This window comes from Elephas maximus, chromosome 4 (assembly GCF_024166365.1).
Source record: "Elephas maximus indicus isolate mEleMax1 chromosome 4, mEleMax1 primary haplotype, whole genome shotgun sequence".
Taxonomy (NCBI): domain Eukaryota; kingdom Metazoa; phylum Chordata; class Mammalia; order Proboscidea; family Elephantidae; genus Elephas; species Elephas maximus.
Window position 1 is genome coordinate 160746823 of NC_064822.1, and position 20969 is coordinate 160767791.

The 20969-nt window shown below is 40.6% G+C and overlaps 1 protein-coding gene across 2 annotated transcripts; it reads right to left on the minus strand.

The window, feature by feature from the left end:
- Nucleotides 1-515: 515 nt before the first annotated feature.
- On the minus strand, nt 516-20868 carry LOC126075892 (uncharacterized). Of its 2 annotated transcripts, XM_049884111.1 has the most exons (4): nt 20421-20868; nt 19278-19367; nt 16140-16239; nt 516-748 (listed from the first exon to the last, which is right to left on the minus strand). In XM_049884111.1, exons 1-4 carry the CDS (start codon nt 20836-20838, stop codon nt 520-522), a joined length of 837 nt encoding a protein of 278 aa, XP_049740068.1. In that variant the 5' UTR covers nt 20839-20868; the 3' UTR covers nt 516-519. The 2 variants fall into 2 exon arrangements, 1 of the variants encoding a protein (XP_049740068.1); XR_007517313.1 differs by lacking the exons at nt 16140-16239; nt 20421-20868 and having other exon boundaries at nt 19278-19486.
- Nucleotides 20869-20969: the final 101 nt, after the last annotated feature.

Sequence of the window (20969 nt, forward strand, 5' to 3'; positions counted from 1 at the left end):
ACCCGGGCCAAAGGAAGGCTGAGGTACAACTATAGGTATGTGAACAATCTCATAAAATCTATCTGTAATCACTTCTACAGCACTGACTGTGTTGGACTCTTGAGACTTTTTCATTTTGGACATTTAGGAACTTAATACAAAATCCTTCTCCCTTAGCTAGGTTCTGTGGATGCTAAATCCCCAGTCGTTCTAATAATCAGGAAAATGAATCAAGAACTCATTTTCTCAGAAACACATGGGCCCTTAGGTACGTTACATTATCAGCTACAACCAAAGGTTTCCTCAAATAGACATTAGATATGTAAAACTGGCAATCTTGCCCCAACCCTTTTCCCCGAGTTGACTTCTCCTGTCCAGAGTGAAAGGATATGGAAAAAGGGATTGAATAAACTCAAGTCATCAGATTCTCCCAGTACTTCCTGGATCCTTTGCCGAAATGGAAACGCCCTACCTGTCATTCCCTTCCATCGCACCCTGCCTCCTCCATCTTCCTTTCCCCTTGGGAATTTCACAAGGATATTAGGTCAGAGAAGAACCGTCCACCAAAGCATAATGAAATTTTTTCATCATAGGGTCATCCTTTTTGATCTGTGGCATCTGAGGCTTCCCCTTCAGCAGCTCAAACCAGAAACACTGGGTCATGTGGCCATCCTTGCCCACCTCTGGCTCATCTTTGGGGTCGTTATAGTGGCGGAGGATAAGTTGTTTGGTGAATCCCTCTTTTTTTAGCTTGGCTTCTTCCTCTTTTCTGTTCAAAAGAAAAGAATTCATGATATGGATAATTTTTTGGTCTTACCAACATCTGGAAGAGAGCCAATGATTGAGGCCTCTGTAGCCTCACCTCCACCAATCTAATAAAAAATAATAAAAAAAACAAAAACAGTTGCCAGTTGAGTAGACTCCAACTCACGGTGACCCCATGTGTGTCAGAGTAGAACTGTACTCCACAGGGTTTTTAACGGCTGATATTTTGGAAGCAGCTTGCCAGGATTTCCTCTAGGTAGATGCGAACCATCAACTTTTGGTTAGTAGTTGATAGCTTCACCATTTGTAACACCCAGGGATGCCCTCACCGATCTAACAGGCTTCCTTTAAATCAGAACCATTATTTTGAAACAGATTCACTATGAATCCTTAGTCAGGTGCTTATTGAGTGCTTATCATTTTAAAACAATTATTGAGCACTTATTGTGTGTGAAGTACTGTACCAGAGGCTGTAGGAAACGTAATGATTAGTAAGCAGCCCGTCATCCCATTAGCATCAGGATTGGCATAGGCTTTGCGTGAGATCTGACTTAGACACTGGCTCTGCTACTTTCTAACTGTAGAACTTAGGCAAATTACTAAACTCTCCTGAGCCTTGGTTTCTTCATCGGTAAAATGGGGATAACATTACCTTGTAAAAATGTAAGCATTATCTGATTAATGCACGTGAACCTCTGAGCACCACTCCTAGCATTTACTATGCAATGTATAAATACCAGTTGTTAGTTATAATTTAGTTGGGAACATACACATGTTCATTAATAGCAAGGTGGGAAAGGGAAAGAGTAAGAGAATATGAAGCTATCTAGTTTCTAGGTTTCAGGCTGAGACCCTGATATGAAGGTAGGGTAGTCTCTTAGAACATTCATTTCATCATTTACAAATATTCACTGTTTCCACAGGCAAAACTCCTAATCTTGTGAGAAAGGTGCTACGTATCCCCATTCTAAAGAGAAGGCCCAGGGTTAACATGGTAAAGCAAGGATTCAATGGCATACATACCAATTCCAAGCTCACTAGTCTACTCTCTCCACTCCATGGCACTGCTTCCCACACCCCTAGTGCCAGGCAGTATAGAAGCTGTGGGCACAGTATAAAATACAGACCTACCAAGACTCTGTATCTGAGGATCAGCCAGAGAAGTAGACCTTCCCAGTTCTTGCCCAGCTTCCTGCCCCCAAATCCTGTGCATGCACACAAACACAAACACGCACACACAGGCACACGTGTGTACACAGTCACTGACATACCCAAGCATGCCATGCGGTGGCTGTTAGCAATATGCATCAGGAATCAGGCTGGCAAAGCATTGGTCATATACTAAGAAGACATCCTTAGCCCTCTTGGAGACCAACACTGCCTGTTTAATGTCTGCATGGACTGGCTGGCTTGCCTCTACTCCATGGTTCCAGCTATCAAAGGTGGGCTGCTGGGCTTTTTGTTTATTAAGACAGGATGTGGGGATGGAATTGGGCAGATCTGTGAGCAACACTTAAAGAGTAATTGGGGAGGTGGGGCCAAGATGGCTGACTAGGTAGAAGCTACCTCGGATCACTCTTGCAACAAAAACTCGGAAAAACAAGTGAATCGATCACATACATGACAATCTAAAAAGAAAAACATGCTCAAAACAGGGAATCATTGAAGTCAATATGTAAAAGATCACAATAATCAAAAAGAGAGACTAAATACAGGAGGCATAGAACTGCCATATGGAGAGGGAAACAAGGCGATAAAGGACAATACAAGTTAGGTTTTTACTTAGACAAATAGGGGTAAATATTAAGGTAACCACAAAGAGGTATAACAACTCCATAACTCAAAATAAAAACCAAGAAAAACATAACTCAGCAAACATAAATTCAGCTACTATGAAAAAGAAAAAAAAAAAATTAAAAAAAAATTTTTTTTTAAGGAATATACAATTTACAAAGCAAAACATCTCAACACAAAGAAGTAAGTGGAAAAATGAAATTGTCAACAACACACACAAAAAAGGCATCAAAATGACAGCACTAAACATATACTTATCTATAATTACGCTGAAGGTAAATGGACTGAATGCACCAATAAAAAGTCTCAGACTGGATAAAGAAACACGATCCGTCTATATGCTGCCTACAAGAGACACACCTTAGACTTAAAGACACAAACAAACTAAAACTCAAAGGACGGAAAAAAATATATCAAGCAAACAACAGGCAAAAAAGAGCAGGAGTAGCAATATTAATTTCTGACAAAATAGTCTTTAAAGTTAAATCCACCACAAAGGATAAAGAAGGACACTACATAATGATTAAAGGGACAACAGACCAGGAAGATATAACCATATTAAATATTTATGCAACCAATGACAGGGCTGCAAGATACATAAAACAACTTTAACAGAACTGAAAAGTGAGATAGACACCTCCACAATTATAGTAGGAGACTTCAACACGCCACTTTTGGAGAAGGACAGGACTTCCAGTAAGAAGCTCAATAGAGACACAGAAGACCTAATTGCTACAATCAACCAACTTGACCTCATTGACTTATACAGAACACTCCACCCAACAGCTGCAAAGTATACTTTTTTTCCTAGTGCACATGGATCATTCTGTAGAATAGACCACATATTAGGTCATAAAACAAAACTTTGCAGAATCCAAAACATCAAAATATTACAAAGCATCTTCTCAGATCATAAGGCCATAAAAGTGGAAATCAATAACAGAAAAATTAGGGAAAATAAATCCAATATTGGAAACTGAACTATACCCTGCTCAAAAAAGACTGGGTTATAGAAGACATCAAGGAAGAATAAAGAAATTCACAGAATGCAACGAGAATGAAAACACTTCCTATCAAAACCTCTGGGACACAGCAAAAGCAGTGCTCAGAGGTCAATTTATATTGATAAATGCACGTATACAAAAAGAAGAAAGAGCCAAAATCAGAGAACTGTCCCTACAACTTGAACAAATAGAAAGCGAGCAACAAAAGAATCCATCAGGCACCAGAAGAAAACAAATAATAAAAATTAGAGCTGAATTAAATGAATTAGACAACAGAAAAACAACTGAAAGAATTAACAAAGCCAAAAGCTGGTTCTTTGAAAAAATTAACAAAATTGATAAACCATTGGCCAGACTGACTAAAGAAATACAGGAAAGGAAACAAATAACCCAAATAAGAAACGAGATGGGCCACATCACAACTGACCCAACTGAAATTAGAAGAATCATATCAGATTATTAAGAAAAATTGTACTCTAACAAATTTGCAAACCTAGAAGAAATGGATGAATTTCTAGAAAAACACTACCTACCTAAACTAACACAATCAGAAGTACAACAACTAAATAGACCCATAACAAAAAAAGAGATTGAAAAGGTAATCAAAAAACTCCCAACAAAAAAAAGCCCTGGCCCGGAGGGCTTCACTGCAGAGTTCTACCAAACTCTAAGAGAAGATTTAACAACACTACTACTAAAGGTATTTCAAAGCATAGAAAATGATGGAATACTACCTAACTCATTCTATGAAGCCACCATATCCCTGATACCAAAACCAGGTAAAAAAGACACCACAAAAAAAGAAAATTACAGACCTATATCTCTCATGAACATGGATGCAAAAATCCTCAACAAAATTCTAGCCAATAGAATTCAACAACATATCAAAAAAATAATCCACCACGACCAAGTGGGATTTATACCAGGTATGCGGCTGGTTTAATATTAGAAAAACCATTAATGTAATCCACCATATAAATAAAACAAAAGACAAAAACCACATGATCTTATCAATTGATGCAGAAAAGGCATTTGACAAAGTCCAACACCCATTCATGATAAAAACTCTCAGCAAAATAGGAATTGAAGGAAAATTCCTCAACATAATAAAGGGCATCTATAAAAAAAAAAAAAAAAATTTTTTTTTCCAACAGCCAACATCATTCTAAATGGAGAGAGCCTGAAAGCATTTCCCTTGAGAACGGGAACCAGACAAGGATGCCCTTTATCACCGCTCTTATTCAACATCGTGTTGGAAGTCCTAGCCAGAACAATTAGGCTAGACAAAGAAATAAAGGGCATCCGGATTGGCAAGGAGGAAGTAAAATTATCTCTATTTGCAGATGACATGATCTTATACACAGAAAACCCTAAGGAATCCTCCAGAAAACTACGGAAACTAATAGAAGAGTTTGGCAGAGTCTCAGGTTATAAGATAAACATACAAAAATCACTTGGATTCCTCTACATCAACAAAAAGAACATCGAAGAGGAAATAACCAAATCAATACTATTCACAGTAGCCCCCAAGAAGATAAAATACTTAGGAATAAATCTTACCAAAGATGTAAAAGACCTATACAAAGAAAACTACAAAGCACTACTACAATAAATTCAAAAGGACATACTTAAGTGGAAAAACATACCTTGCTCATGGGTAGGAAGACTTAACATAGGAAAAACGTCTATTCTACCAAAAGCCATCTATACATACAATGCACTTCTGATCCAAATTCCAATGTCATTTTTTAATGTGATAGACAAACAAATCACCAACTTCATATGGAACGGAAAGAAGCCTCGGATAAGCAAAGCATTACTGAAAAAGAAGAAGAAAGTGGGAGGCCTCACTCTACCTGATTTCAGAACCTATTATACAGCCACAGTAGTCAAAACAGCCTGGTACTGGTACAACAACAGGCACATAGACCAGTGGAACAGAATTGAGAACCGAGATATAAATCCATCCACATATGAGCAGCTGATATTTGACAAAGACCCAGTGGCAGTTAATTGGGGAAAAGATAGTCTTTTTAACAAATGGTGCTGGCATAACTGGATATCCATTTGCAAAAAAATGAAACAGGATCCATACCTCACACCATGCACAAAAACTAACTCCAAGTGGATCAAAGACCTAAACATAAAAACGATAAAGATCATGGAAGAAAAAATAGGGACAACGTTACGAGCCCTAATACAAGGCATAAACAGAATACAAAACATTACCAAAAATGACGAAGAGAAACCAGATAACTGGGAGCTCCTAAAAATCAAACACCTATGCTCATCTAAAGACTTCACCAAAAGAGTAAAAAGACCACCTACAGACTGGGAAAAATTTTTCAGCTATGACATCTCTGACCAGCACCTGATCTCTAAAATCTACATGATTCTGTTAAAACTTAACCACAAAAAGACAAACAACCCAATCAAAAAGTGGGCAAAGGATATGAACACACACTTCACTAAAGAAGATATTTAGGCAGCTAACAGACACATGAGAAAATGCTCTCGATCATTAGCCATTAGAGAAATCCAAATTAAAACTATGAAGAGATTCCATCTCACTCCAACGAGGCTGGCATTAATCCAAAAAACACCAAATAATAAATGTTGGAGAGGCTGTGGAGAGATTGGAACTCTTATACACTGCTGGTGGGAATGTAAAATGGTACAACCACTTTGGAAATCTATCTGGCGTTTTCTTAAAAAGTTAGAAATAGAACTACCATACAACCCAGAAATCCCACTCCTCGGAATATACCCTAGAGAAATAAGAGCCTTTACACGAACAGATATATGCACACCCATGTTTATTGCAGCTCTGTTTACAATAGCAAAAAGCTGGAAGCAACCAAGGTGTCCATCAACGGATGAATGGGTAAATAAATTATGGTATATTCACACAATGGAATACTACGCATTGATAAAGAACAGTGACGAAATCTGTGAAACATTTCATAACATGAAGGAACCTGGAAGGCATTATGCTGAGTGAAATTAGTTAGAGGCAAAAGGACAAATATTGTATAAGACCACTATTATAAGATCTGGAGAGAGTATAAACTGAGCAGAACACATACTTCTGTGGTTACGAGGGTGGGAGGGAGGGAGGGTGGGAGAGGGTTATTTACTGATTAGTTAGTAGATAAGGACTACTTTAGGTGAAGGGAAGGACAATACTCAATACATGGATGGTCAGCTCAACTGGACTGGACCAAAAGCAGTTTCCAGGATAAACTGAATGCTTCGAAGGTCAGTGGAGCAAGGGTGGGGGTTTGGGGACTATGGTTTAAGGGGACTTCTAAGTCAATTGGCAAAATAATTCTATTATGAAAACATTCTGCATCCCACTTTGAGGTGTGGCGTCTGGGGTCTTAAATGCTAACAAGCGGCCATCTAAGATGCATCGACTGGTCTCAACCCACCTGGATCAAAGGAGAATGAAGAACACCAAGGTCACACGATAACTATGAGCCCAAGAGACAGAACGGGCCACATGAACTAGAGACTTACATCATCCTGAGACCAGAACTAGATGGTGCCCGGCCACAACCGATGACTGCCCTGAGAAGCAGCACAATGGAGAACCCCTGAGGGAGCAGGAGAACAGTGGGATGCAGACCCCAAATTCTCATAAAAAAGACCAGACTTAATAGTCTGACTAAGACTAGAGGAATCCTGGCGGTCATGGTCCCCAAACCTTCTGTTGGCCCAGGACAGGAACTATTCCCGAAGACAACTCATCAGACATGGAAGGGACTGGACAATGGGTTGGAGAGAGATGCTGATGAGGAGTGAGCTACTTGTATCAGGTGGACACTTGAGACTGTGTTGGCATCTCCTGTCTGGAGGGGAGATGGGAGGGTAGAGATGGTTAGAAGCTGGCGAAATCGTCATGAAAGGAGAGACTGGAAGGAGGGAGCGGACTGACTCATTAGGGGGAGAGTAAGTGTGGAGTAAGGTGTATATAAGCTTATATGTGACAGACTCACTTGATTTGTAAACTTTCACTTAAAGCACAATAAAAATTATTAAAAAAAAAAAAAAGTAATTGGAAGTGCCAGGACTCTAATTAGGAGTCGCCGTTTCACAGCAGAGTCAGCCGTTTGAGTATTTCTAACTTGAGCATAGCGTGGGGCTGAAATGAACAACAAAAAGCAAAACCAAATCTCAGCAACCATGTGAAAGAATTTCTAAAGTGGCCCTCTGCAAGTCCTTTCAGATTCACAGCAGATTCAAATAAGAGTCCCCAAGGTTTTTCATTTTAAGAGGCAATTGTAAAAATTCCTAGATTTGAGCTGACATATCTCAAGAAGGGTCTTGAAGTGTCTAAGAGAATTGGGTTGTGAGTGGATGTGTGAATTTATTGGTTGGGTGCAGCCCATGGGAAATGCGAAGAGCTATTCTGAAAAGATTAAAAAAGGATTTAGAGTGTAATTGAAAATAATGTAACTGATTATTTAATGAAAGGAGGGAGAGGTATAATAGCCACACTATTGTTGATGAAGGGGCTCTGGGGGGTGGGATTCTCTGGCAATTGGCATTGGTCATTCACCCTTTTCATAGACGTGGTCCTGCAGAGAAGGATTCAGAGCCAGGACAGTGGGCAAGGGCCAAACCTGCCACTCAGTAGCTGGAAAACAGACATGCTCAATTAAAACAACTGCTTTTTCTTTCCTCCCCCTGTGCCTCTTTCTCTTGCTTCCCTCCTCCTGCCTCTTCCTCCTTCCTTTCTCATATTCTCATGAAAATTTATCCCACTGTCAAAAATAAGGCGAGTGGGCAGAATTTTTAGAACACAAGGACAAAAGCAAATCCTTTATAGATTGCCACTCTTCCCCATACCACCACACATGCATGCCCGCATTTATAAACATCAAAAGCTGGAAGAATGTCAGGTTAACAATGCAGTCATAAACCCAACCAGAAACTGAGTCTAATTACCATTCTTCAAGCCCACACCTCAGCCCTTTCATTCAATGCCTAGACATGATTGTATTTTTCTATGCCTTGCCACAAATGGACCTTTCAGATTATTCTTAAAAGAAAGCTAAGTATGCCTCTAAAGTGTAAATACCTATAATCACTGGGAGAAAAAAGGCATGCTCCCCCTTCTTACCAACAGGCCCAAAATTAAGATTCAAAAGCTCTAGTGAAAAACCTCCAATGGAGAATCTCTTACATTACATAAACGCCACATTAATCAAAGCCTCAGAGCAGGCAGTTATTAATTCAGGGAAGTTCCCTACTATTCCTTTTCTAACCCCTTTAACAAGACCCTAGACAAAGAGCCTTTCAGTCACTGTGTAAAGACCAATCAGCCTCCCATGCCACCAAAGACTGCCTTTTCTCGAGGTGTTGGCAGCAGCAGTGGCAATGCTCTCCATCTTGCCTGAGAGGTGGTAATCATCACCAAGGTGATTCTTCAACAAAGGAGCCCTAATAATTGCAAAGCAGGATTTCTTTCAAGTTTCAGGTGGCTGGTCATTCCAAGGAAAAGTCTTCGTCAGGACTGAAAGAACAGTCCTTCTCCAAGTCAGGCGTTAGTTACACAATTGTCCCAGCCCTTGATTATCTGGACCACTCTCTAACAGAGGCTGGAATAGAAAGAGAACTATACCTCAACCCAAACTGACTTAAGGATCTCACAGTGAGCTAAATTCAATATAATCAGGTGTTCATTGAATATAAGAGCTAAAAGATGCTTGGAGAATATCTAGTTCCATTTTGCAGATAAGGAAGTCAAAGTACAGAAAGGGAAGCAATAATTGCTAAATAAGTTACTGTTTCCAAAAGCCAAACCCGTTGCCATCGATTCCAACTCACAGCGACACTACAGGACAGAGGAGAACTGCCCCGTAGAGTTTCCAAGGAGCGCCTGGCAGATCTGAACTGCCAACCTTTAGGTTAGCAGCCGTAGCACTTAACCACTACGCCACCAGGGTTTCCAGTTACTGTTTATTGAGTGTTTTTTATATCCCCCAGATTGTGCTAAGTTATTTAACTGCATTATTTTATTTAATGCTTTCAACAAACCTATGAGGTAGATTCTATTAGGATCTCCATTTTACATGAGGAAAGTAAGGCTTTAAGAAACTGAGTAAGTGCCCCAAATTCCATGGTTGGCCACTGGAAGCCTGAGAATGGTGTGGACTCCAAAGCCCAGGTTTTAAACCTTCATGCCACATTGAGCCTTTTATCCCTGAACATGCAACTAGGAAATGGCAGTTTCAGGGTTAGAAGCCTGGGGTTCCAAGACTGGCACTCCTCCTGAGCCACCATGTTTTAACAGTGAATATGATTAAAATCAGAGGACCAGAGCTTCACCAGCTATAGCCCAGGGATCTGAATCAGGCCAAGAAAAAAAGGTCTAGGTTTTCACAGTTTGAGGAATTTTATCTGCTGTAAGGAGTACCTTTTGACCTGGTCTGGGATAGGAAGGTTCACGACTTTCATTAGACCAGGCTTTCTATAACATATCCCCAGGTCCATGCCAGTGTGGACCTTTCACAGGGTTAGATAAGAACCTTTTTCCCTGCCCTTCATTTCCTGTGTCTGACTTGATATTAAACTTCCACGTTGTTCTGTGTAGAGCAAACGTGGTGAGAATCTGGTAGGGTAAAGATACGGAAAGTTCAGATATGACTAAAGTCAGGTTTCATCCAACAAGCATTAATCTCCGTGGTGTTTCTAACCCCAACTACCAGAGGATGCAAGGATTTGGACACTTTTCTTGCAAAAATGCTTTGTACTACATATTTTAAAATTACAGTCATGCACCACATAATGTCCATTCAGGCAACATCTGACTCATATAGTCCTTGGTCGGCGTGCACCCTGGAGGGGGTGATGCTCACAGCCTGACTGAGCATAGAGCTCGCCCTGCTGATGCCCCACCCGAGGGAAAAGGCATCCCTGCCACTGGGAGGACTGGGTCCGAGATCCTGCTCTTGAACATCCAAGGTTGGCAGCTATCGTGGGGCCTGGCCGCGGCAGGGGCGCCAGGTTGTGGAGTCTGCTCCTGTGCTGCCCCGGCCTCTGCCTGGAGCCTCTCTGCCATGACCCAACCCAGTGCTTACCTGAGGAGTCCACAGTGGGAGCTGCTGGGCCACCCACCACACAGCAGCACCCAGGCCCTCGTGCCTGGGAGCCCTACCCCTGCAGACCCAGGTGTTCGCATAAGGTCCTATTTCACAGAACCTATCATGGACATTAAGCGACGCATGACTGTACATGTGCTCTTGTTAAAGCTTGAGTTCTGTATATGAAAGATCCTGTGGGAACTAAAATTCTAGCAATTTGTACGATTCTCATTGTTAGAAAATCACTCCCTTGACACAGTTTATCACTATGAGTCATGTATAATAACACTTTACTCATCCTTGTCTGTGTGCCAGCTAAATTCTCCATTTTTCTCTGCCAAACCACTTCTTCTTGGTTCTAAGCTCACTTCTTTCAAAGAAACCACCTCTGATGGTGTTGGGTTATTGTTAAAAATGCCTTCTACTTGCTTTGTGTTTTAGTGTCTACAAGGCATGTGTACATATATTTCGTTCTCTTAAGCTTCAAGACAACCTGCTGTGGTAAGTAGAGGACATGTTTTTATCCCTAAATGACTGACGAAACTGAGGTTCAGGGAGTCCAAGTGACTTGCACAAGATCTCATGCCCATTTACTAATGAACTGGTGTTGTCATTCCACATTTGGTTTTCTTGTCATTAAAATATGCTTTGCCTGCTCCACATCACTGTGAGGCCTTTTTAAACTTGAAAAACTGATTCTAAGATTACCTAGAAAAATAAATTGGTGAAGCTGGCTAAGATGCTTTTATGTAGAAAGAGCAACAGGAGGTGATTTGCTGTACCAAATAGTAATAGTAATAACTAGCACTTATTGAAAGCTTACTCGTAGCTATGGTTACGCTCCCCATTTTGCAGATAAGGAATGTGAGGCATGAGGAAATTAAATGATTTTTCCAAGGTCACATGAATGGATGGCACTGGGATTTTAACCCAATCACAGTTGGGCTCCAAGGCGTCTTTCTTAACTACCACACTCTGATTGCCTCTCTCATTTACATAACCTGAATAATTAAAACAGATGAAGACTTAGTAGGCAGATCAATGGAACAGAATACATAGCTCAAAAGCCGATCCTGATGTATAAAAGAACGAAGATATGTTTAAGCTGAGAACCCAAATCAGTGAATACTGGCAGGTGTATTTAATAAATGGCACCAGAGAAATAATAGAGTGTGTGGTTAAATGTACAGGCTTTGGTATCAGACACATCTAAGCTTCTGCTGCAGCTGTCATTTATTAGCTTTCTGACCCTGGCATAAAAACAGCAAGGAACTCACTGAGGAATGTAAAGTGCTTTACATAGTGCCTTATACAAAACAGGCGCTCAACAAATTTTAGCTGTCATTATTATTACGAGTCCCTGGGTGGTGCAAATGATTAACGTGCTTGGCTGCTAACTGAAGGGTTGGGAATTTGAGTTCACCCAGAGATACCTCGAAAGAAAGGTCTGGAGATCTGTTTCTGAAAAATCGGCATTGAACACCCTATGGATCATAGTATGGAGCACAGGTCACCATGAGTCAGAACTGCCTGGATGGCAACTGGTTACCATAATCATTGGAGTGGGGGCAATAAAGCTAGATTCTCAATGCCTTCTACCACGCACAACAAAATTTCCAGTTAAATGTAGAAAAAAGAAAAAAAAAAATAGGGTAAGTATATCTAACCTGAGAATAAGGATTTTTCCAGTTATAAAAACAATGGAAAAAAAATCTTAAAACACTGACAGTTGTACAATAATAAAAGTCAAAACATCCATGTCTTAAGCCTGAAATTAAAAAGCAAACAATAAATTGGAGGAATAAACATTTATCACAAATAACAAAAGATCAATATCCTTAATACATAAAAAAACTCAGACGAATAGGTAAGAAAGTCACTAACACTCATATGAAAAAACAAAACAAAAAACACGTGGAGATTAAGAACACCCAGTTCACAGAAGAAATTTTTAAAAGGTCAAGAAATACTCAAAAAGTTCAACCTCCCCAGTTAGCAAAGAAACAGACACTTAACAAGAGTTATTTTTTGCCTATCAATTTGGCAAAGTTGAACAATCAAAATAATAATACCCAGTGCTAAAAACGTTCAGATGGGCCCACTGCTATGAAGGGTTAGCTGGCATAGTTTTTATGGAAAGCAATTTGACAGTATATCTTTAGAATCTTAAAAATTTTCACATGCCTTCACCCAGTGGCTCCATTTCTAGGAATCACCTTCAGAAGGAATCGAAGGGACAAGAAATAGAGAAAAATTGGAATGAATGTAAATGATAAATAATGGAGAATGGCTCAAAAAAATCATGGAACATCCATGGAAAGAAATTTAAAGCAGCTATTCAAAATCTTATTTCTTAAGAATGTAATATTGTATAAGACCACTATTATAAGATCTTGAGAAATAGTAAACCTGAGAAGAACACATACTTTTGTGGTTACGAGGGGGGGGGGAGGGAGGGTGCGAGAGGGTTTTTTATTGATTAATTAGTAGATAAGAACTGCTTTAGGTGAACGGAAAGACAACACTCAATACATGGAAGGTCAGCTCAATTGGACTGGACCAAAAGCAAAGAAGTTTCCGGGATAAAATGAAGGCTTCAAAGGTCAGCGGAGCAAGGGCAGGGGTCTGGGGAACATGGTTTGCGGGGACTTCTAAGTCAATTGGCAAAATAATTCTATTATGAAATCATTCTGCATCCCACTTTGAAATGTGGCGTCTGGGGTCTTAAATGCTAACAAGTGGCCATCTAAGATGCATCAATTGGTCTCAACCCACCTGGAGCAAAGGAAAATGAAGAACACCAAGGCCACACGACAACTAAGAGCCCAAGAGACAGAAAGGGCCACATGAACCAGAGACCTAAATCATCCTGAGACCAGAAGAACTAGTTGGTGCCCGGCCACAATCGATGACTGCCCTGACAGGGAGCACAGCAGAGGACCCCTGAGGGACCAGGAGATCAGTGGGATACAGACCCCAAATTCTCATAAAAAGACCAAACTTAATGGTCTGAGACTAGAGGAATCCCGGCGGCCATGGTCCCCAGACCTTCTGTTGGCACAGGACAGGAACCATCCCCGAAGACAACTCATCAGACATGAAAGGGACTGGTCAGTGGGTGGGAGAGAGACGCTGATGAAGAGTGAGCTAATTATATCAGGTGGACCCTTGAGATTGTGTTGGCAACTCTTGTCTGGAGGGGGGATGGGAGGATAGAGAGAGAGAGAAGCCGGCAAAATTGTCACGAAAGGAGAGACTGAAAGGGCTGACTCAAAAAGGGGAGAGCAAGTGGGAGTAGGGAGTGAGATGTATGTAAACTTATATGTGACAGACTGATTGGATTTGTAAACGTTCACTTGAAGCTTAATAAAAGTTAATAAAAAAAAAAAGAATGTAATGGCATGGGAAAATGCTTATAATGAAAAGTGAAATGAAAAAGCAGGATAAAAATGGTATTCAAAAGATTATATACATGTATACATACAGTGGACACTGTGAGAGCTGGAACTCAGTGGGACTGCCTTGTTTTTCCATGTCTTGCAAGTTTTCCACCTTTGACAGGGTGCAGTCTTACCAATTTTCTCTTGCTCATTTTAGTGGAAAACATTTGAGTTTTCCTTCTCTGACAGGTTTCTGCCTTAAACAGACTCTGGCTTACACAGGTCTTACTCTAGTACAAAATATGTATTTATACTATGTGTGTAAGAGCCAGAATGCTTAGTAGCAAGGATGGCAAGACTTTGTCTCACATATTTGGGCATGTTATTAGGAGTGACCAGTCTCTACAGAAGGACATCATGCTTGGTAAAGTAGAGGACTAGTCAAAGAGGGGAAGACGCTCAACAAGATGGATTGATACAGTGGCTGTAACAACGGGCTCAAGCGTTAACAACGATCATGAGGATGGCACAGGATTGGGCAGTGTTTGGTTCTGCTGTACATAGGGTTGCTATGAGTCACAGCCCATTCGACAGCACCTAACAACAACTGTGTGTATGGATATTAGAAAAAAGGCTGGAAGGAAATATGACAAAATGTTAAAAATGGTATTCTCTTAGTGAAAAGATTATATAATTATAGTTCCTTTCTTACACTTCTGTGAATTTTTGAAAATTTTAATTAATGAGCATGTAAACACCTCCAAATGCAATAGGTGGTTATTTTCACACCAGAGGACAGGCAAGGAACTGGAGTAGAAACAAGGCATGGTGGGAAGCAGGTGGACTTTGAAGTCTGACAGACTAATGATCCCTGGCTCTGCCATTCTCTAGCTACAGAACTATGAACATTACCACACTTCGTGGAACATAAGTTTCCTCACCTGTGAAATGGGGATGATAACTGTATCTCCCTCATAGGGTGGCTGTGAGGAGTATAGGTAATACAGGTGAAGTGTCAGGTCCACTGTCTAGCACACAACAGCTATTCTGCCAATGCTGCTGTTATTATCATTTCCTAATTGTTTGATTTGTTCTCTATTGGTTGTGAACTTGCTGAGACATTTTCTCCCAAGCCTTGTCATGCATAAATGTTTGCCGCCCTCCCCACCCCATGACAGGTCTGTAAAGGCAGGGACTAGTTTTGTTTACTCAGGACAGTGCTTTGCCTACAGCTGGCTTCTGTTTCCTTGACTTACCCTTCTCTTCCCTCCCTCCTTCCCACCCTGTTTTCACAAATAACCCTGTACTAGTCACCTGATGGAAACCCTGGTGGCATAGTGGCTCAGTGCCATGGCTAGTAACCAAAGGGTCTGCAGTTTGAATCTGCCAGGCACTCCTTGGAAGTTCTACTGTCCTACAGGGTCGCTATGAATTGGAGTCGGCTCAAAGGCAATGGATTTAGTTTTTTGTTTTTTTTTACTCACCTGAGGGAGCCCTGGTGGCACAGTGGTTAAGCGTTCAGGTTGTTAATCAAAAGGTTTTAGTTTGAATCTACTAGCCACTCCTTGGAAACCCTATGGGATAGTTCTACTTTGTTCTGTAGGGTCGCCATGAGTTGGAATTGACTTGAGGGCAACAGGTTTGTTTGTTTTCAGTCACCTAAAAATGCTGATTGGCTGGTAAGTCTTATACCATATAGTGAACCTTCCATGAATTACCAGGAAAAAAAGGGTTTCTGTGTGCATTCCTGTTTATGTGTTTAAGTGTATTTTTTTCCATATTATAAATGTAGTAGGCATGGTGATAGGCTTGTCCAGGGCCATATAAGCTCTGCATTTCTTCTTGTATACCCACCATATCACATGCCTCATACCCAAAAACCCCACTGCCAGTCAAGTTGATTCCAATTCACAGCTACCCTATAGCACAAAGTAGAGCTGCCTGATAGAGCTTCTGAGGCTGTAAATCTTCATAGAAGGATACTGCCACACTGTTTTCCCACGGAACGGCTGGCAGGCTTGAACTGCCGACCTTTCGGTTAGCAGCCAAGAGCTTTAACTACTGTGCCATGAGGCTCCTCACATGCCTCATGAAAGTATACAACTCTAAAGACTGCAGAGGACCCCTACATTTGAATTATGGCTACTTGTAGTTTCTTTACGGCACTACTGAGGACTGTCTTCCATTTCAGAGCTTCCGATTTTGAGAATGGACTTGGAAAGATCCAACCTTAAAAAAGAAAAAAATATATATATATTGAACACAAGAGAGACATTTCAAAATTTACACCAAGCCGATACTCACTGGTTAAATTCTGCCCAGCCATCAGTCTACCAAAACCTACTTCAAAAGGGACCAAAATTCATTCATATTACAGTATAAATAGTTACCAGCTTAATCCCTCTTCCCCAGGGGGATTTTCACCTAAATGGGATCAAAGCTTTAGGCTAATGGAATTAAACCTCTATGATGGCACCTGGAGTATTTGAGGCCTTTCAAGAATCCGTACACACCATGTAGATCTAACGGATCAGATTCTTCTGGCATTCTCCAGTCTAGGGACAGAATCCTGTCTACCAGAAACTACATTTTGTCAGTAGTCGGTAAACTAGAGCTCTACTCCTGACTCCCATTAACCAGCTTTGGTGCTCAAACTCTCTGGGCTTCAGTTTTCTCACTTCTCTCATGAGAGAACTGGATGAGATGATCCTTAAGGCCCCTCTCAGCTCTTACACTGTTCCCTTGTAGAATGTCTACCCTTGCCGTGAACACAGAGAAAGGGAAAAAAATCTGTATTATTTATTTCATTCCATTGAGTCTAGTTCGTTCATTCAATAAACTAGTAACTCAGATTCAGAAAAAAATAGGAAAGTAAATGAAAGAGGGAAAGAGGATATGAAACATTAATCGTGCCAAGAATGTGCGTATTCTTTACTCTATCTCCAGGCCTTTTGCCTTAGCCAAGAGCTCTTCATTTTAGCTAAATCTCCAGGCAAAACTTTGGTTTACAGCATCTGGCTCACCTCTATTTTTTTCTTCCCCACCATTCCCCACTCTATTGTTGTTAGCTGCCATTGAGTTGGCCCCTGACTTACGGCAACCCCATGCACTACCCAGCCATAACTAAAGGACAGCCTTTACCTGCTCTTCCAAAAATATGGAACTATCTAACTTCCCTTCCTTTAGAATATCACCTCATCCTCATACCATGTGGCTTAAGGTGGGCTGACGATTATATTTCCTTGTCACCTAAGCCCATAGGGATAGCCAATGACCCTGGTTTGATCAATCACAGTACTCCATCTCCCAGGCAACCATGATTCGTCCATATAGTAAGCAAACACATGACTCAAAAGAGCTAATCTATAATTACCTGGGTTTGACACAGGGCATTTGAAGAAAAGAAGCACTTTCTTTCTCATCAGGGAGTATGTGAATCTAGGGATGGCAGTGGCCATCTTCTCCACTGTGTGGAGAGAGCCTGACTACAGAGTACAGCCAAGCAGAGATGGACACAGCAGAAGAGTTCCTACAGTGTTGAGTCCCACATCCTGCCTGGGCCCTGTTCTTGAAGTTCTTCCTTTAATATTGTGAGCTACTGCACCACCAGTGTTGTTATTGTTGAGTGCTGTCAAGTTGATTTTTGACTCATAGCAACCCCATGTGACAGAGGAGAACTGCCCCATAGGGTTTTCTAGGCTGTAATCTATACAGGGGCAGATTGCCAGGTCTTTCTCCCACAGAGCCACTGGGTGGGTTCAAACTACCAACGTTTTGGTTAGCAGCCAAGCACTTAACCACTGTGCCACCAGGGTTCCTTAAAATCCCGCCAACTCCCCGCTAGCCGGCCCAGTACATGGGCAGATAATTCTCTTATTGCTTAAACTAGTGTGAGTTGGGTCACTTACCACCAATAGAGTCCTGACTAATATAACCACATTCAAAGTCATCCCCACTGGATCTTGAGAGCCATCCTAACCTTAGAGTAGAAGAACTGAACAAGTTCCACCCCAGTTTCCTTAAGACTGGGTAATATCTTAATTGTTCCCAGCCTCGCATCATGGGATTTAAGTCTTACCCCTCAACGACCAAGACGTTGCTCCTTGCTCAGAGACTGCCTAGTAGTCTGACCCTCTGTTTGCCATTAGATAGCCTGCTCAGAGACTTCCTGTCATGTGACTTTACCCACCTATTTGTATGCCTGGACAATTCTATGCCAAACTCTTTAGATGCCTTATGATTTACTTTACTCCTACCTGCTGTTCTGTCATACCCATCAGACTTCCTCAGTATATACCCCACTGCCATTGAGTCGATTCTGACTCACAGTGATCCTATAGGACAGAGTAGAACTGTCCCATAGCATTTTCAAGGCTGTAATCTTCATGGAAGCAGACTGCCACACCTTCCTCCTGCAGGTCGGCTGGTGGGTTTGAACCACTGATCATTTGATTAGCAGCTGAGTGCTTAACCACTGTGCCACCAGGCTCCCCCCTTGGTATATATACTTAAGTCTATTTCCTCAATACCTGTCCCATCCCAAATTCTGATCCCTCAATAGATCAAATTCAGAAGGGTGTGTTGAGGATGAGGTGTTGGAGAAGGGACCCTTGACTACTAAGCACATTCCCCCAAAATAGAGCCTTATAAATGATTTTTAAGGTAATATGTTGAAATGATGGTTGTTAAGTTTAGGATGGAAAAAACTATGTAAAAGCAAATCCATGAGAACCATACAATCAACCCCACTTCCTACTCACCCCTTGGGCTACACAGCAGTTAGTATGCCAGGCATATATGCCACGGTTCCCTTTTCCTAACAGCCATATTTTTATACCCTTTAAAACCTCAATCAGGGATAGACAGTATTTTTTCTATATTAATGCAACCATCATCTTCCTTGGGAGGTCTCCCTTACAACATTTAGCAATTTAAGAACTAATTTTTGCCTCTCAAAACAGAAGTCTTGGCTCTTGGTCCAGGGTTGTTTGTTTTTGTGATGAAAGTGCCAATGGTCACTCTTCTAAGGGCACAAGTGCATTGTCACCAAAGCGGGGTTCAGGAAGAAAAGACTTCCAGGGTACAGGGTGGGAAAGAAGGGAATGCCTTTGAAACTCTGACTTGGAATCCCTGAACTTAAATGTCTGGCTCTGCCTGAGATTAGAGTAATAGGATAGCTGGGAGAAAGGTTTCAAATTCATGGAATGGAAAGGACTCTCACTCTTGTTGCTTATGAGTGTCGGCCCTGATTCAGGTGGTAATCTTACCATTTTCTAAACAGGCCTTAGATGTCAGTGAGAAGTGGATGACAACAGGTAAACTGCTCCCATGGAAGCAGTGGTGCTGGTTGACAAAGCCTAGGAAAAAGGAGAAGGAAGAGAAGAGGGGACCAGGAAGAAGAGCATTTCGTTAGACCATCATCAACAGAAAATCCAACTGTCAATATTTTAACCTTCTACCCAGGGAATCAACAAAGTTTTCCATAAACACCAATAATAACTTAAGAAATATTTTCACCATTTGCTCTGGGAATAATAAGCTTTTTAAACCGAGAACTCCTCTACATCATTTCTTGGCTTACTGAAAGACTGTTTCATTTATGCTTTTGTTTTAAGAATTGCCCTTCTACATGAGAACTACTAAAAAACCATTCACATTTTATTTTCATTTCTTCTTTTAGCATTTGGGTTACAGTCAGGAGACTGTTACTGGTGAACAGACAACCAGGACATAAGCTCACCTCTGTGCCATTATTAAGCTTTACACTAAAATGTAAATCTAAAAGAAGAAACGTCATTAATTTATTAAGTGGAATAAATTCTTCCCGCAGAGAAAAAAAAAAATCTGTTTTAAAAGCTGTATAAAAGGAAAGCAGACAGGGAAATTTTAAAAAGAAAGCAAAATGTATGGAGTTTTGAATACTTTGAATCTTGGCTGTTTCATTGTCAATATCCTGGTTGTGGTATTATTGTACTATAATTCTGTGAGGTGATGCTATTGGAGGAAAATGGGTAAAGGGTACATGGGATCTGTTTGTGTTATTTCTTACATGTGAATCTACAATTTCTTGCATGTGAATCTACAATTATCTTAAAATAAAAAGGTTACTTAAGTGGCTCACATTATGTTTCTGTTGGACCTTGTTATCTAGGAGATTTTGTAGGATATCCTGAGGCACAGGCTTCCTATCACATGGAATCTAGTAAAAGCCTAAAAGATGCTTTATTTACTTGAAAGAGCTATAAATTCTTATGTCTTTCTTCTGACATTTACTAATTACTTGTTAAAATGATTAACATGAATCACATATCAATAGCACAAAGTTCTACCGGTGTCTCACTGATTTGTTTTTTATTTATTGTTTTAATCCTAGCACACTATTTATAAACCTACCATGAACTTCTACTTACATAATTTTTCCAGAGATTTACTCAATGCAACACTTTCTTTTTCTGCTATAGCCAGATGATTTTCCTTATGACATTCTTCTCTTGAATAGCTAGTGATTTTGTAGCCTTTTGAGTCAACTACAGTCACAGACTTTGAATCTCTTTGCAAGGCTTTGTCTTGCTTCAACATTAGATCTTTGGACTCATAGTTCTTATTATAAGCCCCTTCGGTAAGGTCTTCCCAGTTATAATTTATAAGATTGACAATTCCCACAGGGAGGGTCATGTTATACTCAGCATATTTCTGCAACATCTTCCCAAGTTCTGACAGAATTTTAGAAGAAATGAGTTTGTATTCTTCTAATATGTGCTTTTGCAGATATTTTTTAGAGAACTGAAGGGCTGTAGAAAACTTGAGAACGCTAGAAGATTCTAACATGCCAAGTGAGTGAAACTTTTCTTCCTCGTCAGATACAGTTGATAGTATCTCTTCTAGTCTTTTAGATTCTGTCTCTTTATGACTGTAAAAAAAAATGTGAGCCTTAAAGTATTTATACACTTTAACCTAGT